The 10,000-nt window shown below is 38.1% G+C and overlaps 1 protein-coding gene across 1 annotated transcript in view; it reads right to left on the bottom strand.

Annotated features, from left to right (window-relative positions):
- Positions 1-10,000, bottom strand: part of LOC138025465 (doublesex- and mab-3-related transcription factor A2-like) — a 23,792-nt gene that overhangs the window by 10,353 nt on the left and 3,439 nt on the right. Inside the window, exon 3 of the mRNA XM_068872669.1 lies at positions 8,033-8,441. Within this exon, the coding sequence (XP_068728770.1) occupies positions 8,033-8,441 (409 nt within the window). The remainder of the gene's footprint in view (positions 1-8,032; positions 8,442-10,000) is intronic.

Raw genomic sequence — 10,000 nt, 5'->3', positions numbered from 1 at the left:
AATTCCTCTTCATGATTAGGTTTTGTTTTTCCATTCTCACTAGATTTTGTTTTCAAAGAGGTTTCCGGGGGAAAGAACGTTCATGTCCCCTTGTTCCTTAAATAGTTAAGTCCCTTTTGCTCATTTTCCCTAACTGGTCAATTGAATTACTGACACACACACACACAAAAAAAACCCGGGTTTCATACTGTACAAATAACTGACCGTACAAATATCGTGGAATATTTGTTCTCGTTTCTTGCCTTTTTCTGAACGATAACTAAGACAGATGTCTAACAAAGTATCATATTTACGAAAACCGGAATACATCTGTTCCCCGCGGCAATCAAAGGTTTGCACGAAAGGAAATGATCATCATACCTTTCAAACAACTTGAGGTGGTGGACGTAGGTGGCTCACTCACACCAGTCTTGTCGGAGGACTCTAAGGAAATTTAGAAAGCACTATATTTTCACATTAAATTCAGCATGTCAAACCAGTGTTCTGCTTAAAGATTTGTTTTACTACTTATAACTTGCTTTCGTGATTTGACGGGGAAATATTAACACTACGCCTGTCATGACCGGAAAAGAACAGCTGCTGAGTTCATGTCGATAATTACAAATTATTTTCCTCTTCAAAAACCACTCATCTTATAGTTGGGTTTTACTTGAGGGTCGAGGGTTCTTGAAGAAAATTGAAGTAAAAATGTGAATTATTTGAGCTTAAGTGACCTCCTTATTGACCTACTGTCGCCTCTGCTTCATTGCACATGTGCTGTGAAAAATCCACTCAAACGCCAAGTTGTATGGGCATGTTTTTCTTTTGATACCATCAGCAGATATGTTCGAAAGAATGTAGTGAAAGCCCTTTATGGTCTTCCTTTTTTTGGTCTGTGCTCGCACATAGTTTTGAAGCCTTCAATTCACAGTTTCGCTTATTAATAACATTTTGCCCTTGCCCTCGACCCCTGACTCTAGTGAAAAACTTAACTCCCCATGTGTCCAGCGTTTCATGTAGGTCAAAAACTATTCATAGCCTAGCCATGCAATCAATTATGTGAATTTACACTCGTGAATGCTAAAATCTATGTAAAGTGTCAAAATGTTCAATTTTCAAACAAGCTATGGCAGCGGCCCACGACAACTTTAGCTACAGTAAAACCCCGCCTAAAAGAACAAGTGGATTAAGAACCTCCAGCCTGAAATATGATAAAAAGAACACCCCAAACATATTAAGAACCAACTCAGCCTGATAAATTTGACTTGTTCTTATATATAAAGAAATCTTGGCTACCAGTTAGATTAAAAATTACTGGGTCAGAATAACCTTGTCAATCTAAAATCAATTTTCTTATTGGGCATTTTGTGCTCTTTGTCCTTTAATTTTTATGGCACAATGAAAGTGAAAAACGGCAAGTAATCTCTGCAAAATTACAAATGTATGCAAATGTATAAATCAAATTGTTTTTCTTGACAATACTGATGTGCAAACAACGACAATGTTCAATGGAGTCTTAAGATGATTTCCGAGTTCATGTCAGTCCTACCTTTCAAAACGAGTCTAAGTGCGAAGTTTTTATGATGGTAATTAGTTCTACTTTACACATGAATAAAAACTGCTGAATTTTCGTAAGAAAAACTTCGTACTTTGATTTGCATTGAAGAGGAGGCAGATATGAACTCGGAAATCCCCTATTAATGAAGCAGTGTCAGTGGGTACAACTGTCAGAGTGTATAATTTTCAGACGGAATTCAAGAACATGTTAAGAGCGGCGTGAGGCTGATTTTTCACTGAGTATACAATATTTAAGGAAGGCATCAGCCTGAAACTGAAAAACTTAGGTTCTTTTATGCGGGCTTTTACTGTAGCGCCGTAATAACAGTATTTCAAAACAAACCACTTTGATCAACAGCGTCCATTTTAAGCCAGTCAATCTCTCCAGTAGCCTCCTCAAGTTCTGGGCAGTTGCTTGAATCAAACACTTCCAAAGAATCTCCACGCTCTCCTATAATATATCGGCAGGATTAATTTGGGATAAAAGATACACGATTTATACTAGAACATGCGCAAGAAGCCCGCGTCGTATTAAAAAAAATCACAATAATCTGTCTTGGAAACCTGGCACTCTCTAGGTTTCTAAACTTTTGAGCACAAAGTAAGAACATGAGTATGCTGAGTTTACTTTTTGATATATTATTATTTATTATTAGTTTTTTTTACTTATATGTATAACACCCCTCAAAATAAAATAATGATATATATGTGCGCTTCATAGCTTCAGTTGATTTGCGTAAGGCTACACCGCAGTTCTTTGTTCGCGGCCTTTTCAAAGGTTGAAACCCTTCAAACCGTTGTTCAAGTGTTTCCACCGAATTCTTCTTCTTCACAAGTTAGTTAGAAAAGAAAAGAGAGAGAACCTTTACTATAAAGGTAATGGTTATGATTGCGTGATAACCGGTTGCTTGGATTTAGCTGGATTTAGACACACAAAAAAATGAAAATAAATTGAACGAAATGAGTTCACTTTTCTTACGCCTAAAATATTACGGTATTTAAAATATAAATCTAACTGAATCTTAAGACATAACCGGCTTACTAACGCCTATCTTCATCACTGGAGTATCCACGTGTTCGTTGTCCTTTGTGCTACTGATGCTTCCGTACGTTGTATCGAATACCTCGATTTCTTCTACTTCACATTCTATTTAGGAACGAAAAGAGCAACGAGTATGATTGCGTGGCAACCCCTTGGACTCGGGCATAAAAAAAGGAAATGAAACGAAACAAAACAGTAATGCACTCAGTGTTCTTGCGGCTATGTAATCTACAATGATTGTATTCTAAATAGAGTTGAAATATAGAATCTCTTAACTATGAAGAAACCACCGACTCACCACCGCTGAAGTTCAGCACTGGAATGCTGCCTATGCTGCCAAACGTCGAATCGAAAACCTCGACTTCTTCATCTTCAAATAAAAGAGAGGGAACAATAACGCCATGTAGAGATGGCGTGATAACACTTAACTGCCTGGATTAAGACATAAGAAAAGAAATGAAATAAACCTAAATGCCTACAATTTTCTTTTCGCATAAAGATTACCGTCCCAAGCGCTGTCACATGATGAGCGGATTGCTTGTATGTCTTGATTGGACAGAAACGTTGAATTAAAAAGGTTTAAATTTGTTTCACTAAAACCCTCTGTCATTGAACGTTCGCTTCCTATACAATACTAGTACTCACCCTTTTTTGATTCATCTTCCCTGATCTCAGCTCGGTGACGCTTACTGAATTGGTGTACTTTGAAGGAATTCATCCTCTCTGCGTTCTTTTAAAGCAGCCAAAAACGAACATTCGTCAAAAGCTGTGGATGCACTCATTTTACGTAAAGATGGGAACGTGCCAGTTTAAAATCCACCTTATCAAATGATTGACACAAACTGTAAACGGAAATTTCGTGGTTTCGTAAAAAGAGCCACAGTTCTTGCCTATTGTCCAATCGAATTCGTTATAAAGTTTAAACATTGTAACCTAATCGAACCCTGTTCAGTTTCGATTGCGTGCCCGGGTTGCGTGTATCTAAGTCACTCCACTTCTACTCAGAAAGCCTTTTACAATATGCCGTCGGCATCAATATGGTGTATAAAAAAAAATCAATGGACGGGCGAAAGTCTACAAAAATTCTGTGCCACTGAAAAAAAGGGACGGTTCGGATTATGGTTATCTCGTCTCATTAAATTCCGCATATCACTCCCAGACCCAAAAGATATTAATGAAGGTGAGCTTATTGTAATAACCTTCTATTGTCAAAAAATGCATGTAGTCTTACAGTATTTAACCTTATTTATGACTACGTAATTCCTTTACATGGAGTTTTTCTATAGTAATTCTGATCTCGTAACGTACTGTTTTATTTTTTTTAAGACAAAACATGGGTTTTCACATAAAGCTCGTCACGGAACAAAAAGTTACATCAACTGAAATATATCCTTCCCTCAGGTTATACTGAATAATGACTCATCCAGTTCAACAAAATGCAGTTCTGCTTCCAAAGCATACCAAAGTAAGGTATGGATGGTCTGTTAACAAATTCACAGGGCACGAACACAAATTCAACTCAGTTTCAGTGAGGGGCGAATTGAAGTTGAACTGTTTCACTTACGCCTTTTTTTTTTTTTTTTTTTCGCCATTTAGTGTAAATTTATGTTGGATGAAAAAACGCAAGAATGCATGCTGTCGCCAAAAGGCTTTAATAAGTTCCAAAGTGATGGTGGCTTTGCTAACTGCTGTGGAAAGCAGCCTACTGAGCTCGCAAATGAAATCCAAAAGATCCTGGATGAATTAGAAAAACACCGGGGTGCATGTCCTGATTCCATTGTGGAAGATTCTGGGTCAAATCAGACTGCGTCGAGTCATGTGCCCACGGAAAATACACAATCGTACGGAAAAGACACAAATCCGAAGAAAAGAAAACGACCGTCCGCTCCCCCCTCCTTTGCAACAAACTCCCTTTCGCCGGACGACATGCATAAATCATGCGATGGGTGTCTTATATCAAGTGAGTAGAATTTTTTTGCAAGCAGGTAATCTTGTTTGAGCAGCCGCTTGATCCTGGTCCGAATTTATGGACGAACTAAGTATTTCCATACATTTTAAAGTTTGCATTGCCATTACATATTGCAACTCTTGATTCTCTGGTTTTGGCATGTCATGTCACGGCAGTAGTATATAGTCATTGCACTCTTTCTTTTATTTATAAGAACGTCTAAATTTGGAGCTAAGGCTAAACGTTCTTAACTATTTCTGCGATGTGAGGCTGAAAACGTTCTAAAGATGTTCTTAAATCTACATCAGAAGTTGTTTCACCTGATAACTTTGATGGTGTTGAAGTTACTTTGGAACGATTTTAGTAATACCTGCTCATTATTACAAGGTGAGCGGATGTGTATGATGCATTGTTATGTTATCCAAAATATGCCCTTAAATATTTGGTTTAATTGAAATTTATTTACCTTTGTTTTATGCTTTCATTTAAAGTACAAATGGGCAAAATAAAAACTTTGTTAATCGACTCTCAGCCTGAGGATTGTTCTCAATACGTTCTTAAAATTTTTCACCAGGGGTTTACTATATTGTGACAGAGTAGTTTTAAATTTCTATTAATGAAAAGATTTTGCAACCGTCCATTTTTATGAATAGGTCAATTGTGACACGTTCTACGTTCGTGAGACTTGGGAGGAAGGAAACGTCTAATTTCTTAACTTACGATTCTGTGTGGTGGTTTGAAAGATATGAAACGCTCTCAATTAGGCGACGGTATTTCCTAAATAACTATAAAATGTCTTCGGAATATGTGTTTGTTGAGTAAAGATAATTAATTGTAACAGGAGTATAAGATGACGCTTTAGAGGTCTAGATTACACTCAGATTACACTCAGGCTTGAATCAAGCTCGTCCTTCCTTCCCTCTTAGCTAGAAGTCCAAAGTTTCAAAATTTAGCCATATTTCAATTGTATGCTTCACGTGATCGAAGGTTTGAAGCCTCATGATCGCATTTCGATCAAAGCTGCCGAAAACACTTCCGTTCTTTCTTGGTGGAAGAACACAGCCGGTTACATGTACGAGCAATTTTTCCTTGACAAGTGTCATTGATAATGTTCATATGCTCATGTGTATGAACGACAAGTTTTCTTTGACGAGTACAGCCTTTACAAGTCCTATTTGCTGGTTTGAACGAAATTAACAAGTTTTCACAGTAGCCAGCAATACAATTACACAGCTGACTACAAAAAAAACGGGGCGCCATTTTCTTTTTTTGATCACGGCTCATGCAATAACAAGACCGCTGTGCGCCCGCAAATTTCTTGACAAGTTTTCCTTGTAGACCTGTACAGACGAGCAAGTTCTGCAATGTGTCAATTTTTTCCTTGACAAGTAAACTTGTTCTTCTTTACACAACAGCAAATTAAATTTGCCAAGTCAGAACTTAACCGGCTTAATGTGCTAAAATCAGCTTGAAGTCCAGTCTTTTCTTAGCCTTCCTCTATACTAATTAGTGCGTGCCTAGGTAAAATGTCTCCCAGGAAACTAATAAGTGGATAGGTTTACTAATGAGCTACGCTCTGACCTTCTTAGCTTTAGGCCGCTCATTTACTATTGCTGAGGGAAAGGTTAAGGAAGAGGGTGTGTGTGTGTGTGGGGAGGATGGAGGGGCTTCCAGCCCACCGCCCCCCTCAAAAGCGGAATGGTGTACCCCTGATTTCTGTTAACCTTTTACTTTCATTTATATGAATTTTCGTAGGAGCAGTAATAACATTGTTATTTTATGTCCTATTGTTTTGCAGCAACATCCATTTTTATACCAATAACACAGCTCTGCTTGCCTGTGCGCCCTTCAAGGCAGTTCAGAAGGGTCAATGGCCAGTTTGTTGACAGCTTGACCCATCAGTTACGAAGAGAGCCAAGTGGCTCCCATGGTTGCCTCTTCGTGGTGGCGCAGGATATTGCCAATAAAGATGATTTTGACATCGACAAAAAAGACGCCTACAAATATGAAGTTTTGGGTGGAACTCATTTGATGTTGGCAACAAAAAAACTGAACAAAGAGCACCCTGAAAGTATATATTTTAGGGGGCGTACGGCAAGGATTTACTGCGGCCGGACTTCTGTTAGTGAACTTATTAATTCTAATCAATTCTAATCTCTCTAATTTCGTGCAAACAGTCTCGCCTTCTTTATTCAAAGCCGCCAATCAATAGGAGTAAACTCTGATCAAGTGTTGAGCAATATCGATTTACGGTTTGTAAAGAGTTGTGAGCTTAAGAGACGTTGATACTAGCTGAAATAGACTGTGGAACAATTGGAAGAGAACACGAAATAAATTGACTATTGCCAGTTACAACGTTTATTGCAAACTACCTTTAAGTCAAACATAAGTAAGGAGTACATGTAGGAGATTCTGGTTTGTGTCTGAAGTTGGTTTACTACACGGCAAATTTGGGTCAAACTTGGTCCTCGTTATATAAAGCAGTTCATGAGGCACGCATAGGGGTCGAACTTAAACTTGGAGCAGGCTAACTCGCAATTGGGCGAAACCTTCTGCTACGTAGATAGTCGACGTGCAGAATTTTTGGGCGGTGAATATACGACGTAGCAAGTACAGAGAACTCATTAGCTACTCACTACGCAAAATTTTTGCGTAGTAAGTTACCTATTTTGTCGATGTACCAACTCAGCGGATACTTAACACGCAGAGTTTTTTTGCGTAGTGAACATACGACATAGAAAGTAGACAGAACTCATTAGCTGCTCACCACGCAAAATTTTTGCGTAGTGAAATAATTGATGTATCTTTTCTTGTAGACAAACTCATTAGATATTCAGTACGCAAATTTTTTTGCGTAGTGAAATAATTGATGTATCTTTTCTTGTAGACAAACTCATTAGATATTCAGTACGCAAAATTTTTGCGTAGTGAAATAATTGATGTATCTTTTCTTGTAGACAAACTCATTAGATATTCAGTACGCAAAATTTTTGCGTAGTGAAATAATTGATGTATCTTTTCTTGTAGACAAACTCATTAGATATTCAGTACGCAAAATTTTTGCACAGTGATTTTCGAGCTTCTATCATAAAAATACAAACTCGGGAAATAATGAGCACCCAGTTTTGATGCCTTCTCCGCTTACGCTTAATTTTACTTAATATCACTAACCCTTTAAATGAATTGTTGAAAAAAAGGGTTTTACGACTAAAAAAATAAATTGTCCTTAAAGATACATAGTTTTCCTCTGACTCCAGTTAACTCTTCGACAGATTACCCCTGTTTTTAACGAAAAAACACCAACTTTGAAAAAACACATTTTAGTTTGGAACACGTTCTACTCTGTTGTTTCAGTTCCTGCAGACTCTATTTCTTCTTTTTAAAGCAGGTTTCGTTGAGTGCATGGTTTATCAAGTTTGCATTTCAATATTCTAAGCCTACTTCTACAAAAAGCCTTGGGAAAGAAAGGAAAATGACCAAACGAGTTGGTGATTAATGATACTTACCTCCTTCATTAGCCCTGCTTCCTGGCCACTCAAGACCGTTTGCTGAGTCGTCGTTTCCAGGAGAACTTGATCTGGAAGACATGCTGGTCGTTCTCGCTAGCTGACCTTCTTTTGGAGAAGTTGGCGACAGAGGAATTATCCGCAATGTTTTGTGCAGGTTAGAGTTGAAGCATAACTGCGCTGAGTTGTATGAAATATGGCTTCCGGCTTCTTCGCTTTCTTGTTGTCTTCGCAATGCCACTTGAGCAGCCATGACTCTCTGCCTTTCAGCTATGAGATTACAATCGGAGCAGGTGCAATCTCTCCATCTGCAGAATCTCTTGTGCCCTTTGAGTATGGATATGACGCCATGATTTCTACATCGAGCGCATTTAGGAGATCGCTGCGCTTTGGACCCCATTGGGGGTATCTGGGAGGGTTTGATGTTCGTTGAAAAAGACTGAAACAAAATCAGCGATATTTGTTAATCAATTAACCTTGGCAAAAATCTAAAAACTTTCTTTAAAGACGGCGGGGACAAAGTTACATCTAATATGCCCCAAACGTTCTTTCTCCATCAAAATCATATCACTGAATGTACAAAGTTTATAAAAGTTTTACATTTTCTATTTTTAACAAAAATGGCTCGAAAATAACAGAAACAATTGCAGTGATTTGCTTGATCACACGTTCACATCACTTATGTTATTTTTGGCGTCAGACTAAGCTTTACTAAAAAATTAAGGCAGCCATGTAAGTTACACAACACTGCCAAAAAGCATTCAAATGATCTCCTTTTTGTTGCCTGACTTTTTCGTCATTGCTTACCATAGTAAAAATTAGCGTTTGATTTGGTTCATTTGTTTCTAAGCGCATCATTTCAGTCTGAAATTAAGTCAGTTTCCGGAGCGTTAGATTTAAATTTTTTAAAATGTGTCATCTTCACCTTGGTCATCTGATATTTAAGGTCCTTTCTTTACCTTGAAGTTTCAAATTTCGCACGCCTCCAGCAGTAGTTGCCAAGTTTTACATAATTTTGCGGTCACAATTTGTTGCAGCGTGTCGGTAAAAAGTCTTCTGTGCGATATTTTGGTCAGGCAATAGGGTTGAATTTAGCACTCAGGCTTATTCCGTGGGATGCCTATGCATCCACGGTATACATGGATGTTAGAAATGGAATTCCCATGGGACATTTTCGGTGTATCATTGGATTTTATTGGCTCTACTTGAGATCCCATGGGATGCAACGCTTATGCTGTGTGATTTTATTGGCTTCTGCTTGGCAGTGACCTAACGTTGCGCCACGTGCAACGATGTCCGCTGTACATTTGAGCAGACGTTCTGGGGAGTTGTTTGTTGCAATAGACCAATTCAGCTAACTCAATGTAGTATCCAATTTAAATCTTTCGGGAATAAAACGTTTGGTTCCAAGTATTACCATATCATTTAATGTGAATGCTTCATTGTCATGCAAGTTGAACACTTAAAGAATGTTAACCCCGAGAGATTTGAATTGGGTACAACATTCAGTTAGACGAATTGCTCTATTCTTTGGTGAGTGTCATTGAACATGTCTGTTTTAAGATATGCTTGTGCAGCTTTCGAGGGATGTTTGCACAGCATGAGGTGTGACGCTGATTTTTAATAAAGGTATCCGAGTTATAATCTCGGTCGACTTTTTTCGATGCAACAAAATGCAAAAAGAATTTCAGGTATTCCGAGTAATCAGGACGCAGAAATTTCATTGATTAAAAGCTAGCTCGATAACCCCAAGGGAGAGGTTGTAATTGAAAATATAAACATCTTCAAGATGGAAAACAATCTTGTTAAATTAACACACGAACCTAAAATCTTGCAAAGGATAAACATAACGAACACGAAAGCGGATGAAAGGATCCTAAAGGTTGGTTTCCATATGATCTGCGATCATATGGAAACACACTTCTGCGATCGTTTGCGATCGTCTGCGATCCTACGATCGTTCAAGAC

The sequence above is a fragment of the Montipora capricornis genome, chromosome 12, assembly GCF_036669925.1.
Source record: "Montipora capricornis isolate CH-2021 chromosome 12, ASM3666992v2, whole genome shotgun sequence".
Classification (NCBI taxonomy): Eukaryota; Metazoa; Cnidaria; class Anthozoa; order Scleractinia; family Acroporidae; genus Montipora; species Montipora capricornis.
The sequence above is the reverse complement of the archived record's forward strand: the minus strand, read 5'-3'. Positions and strand labels throughout refer to the sequence as shown.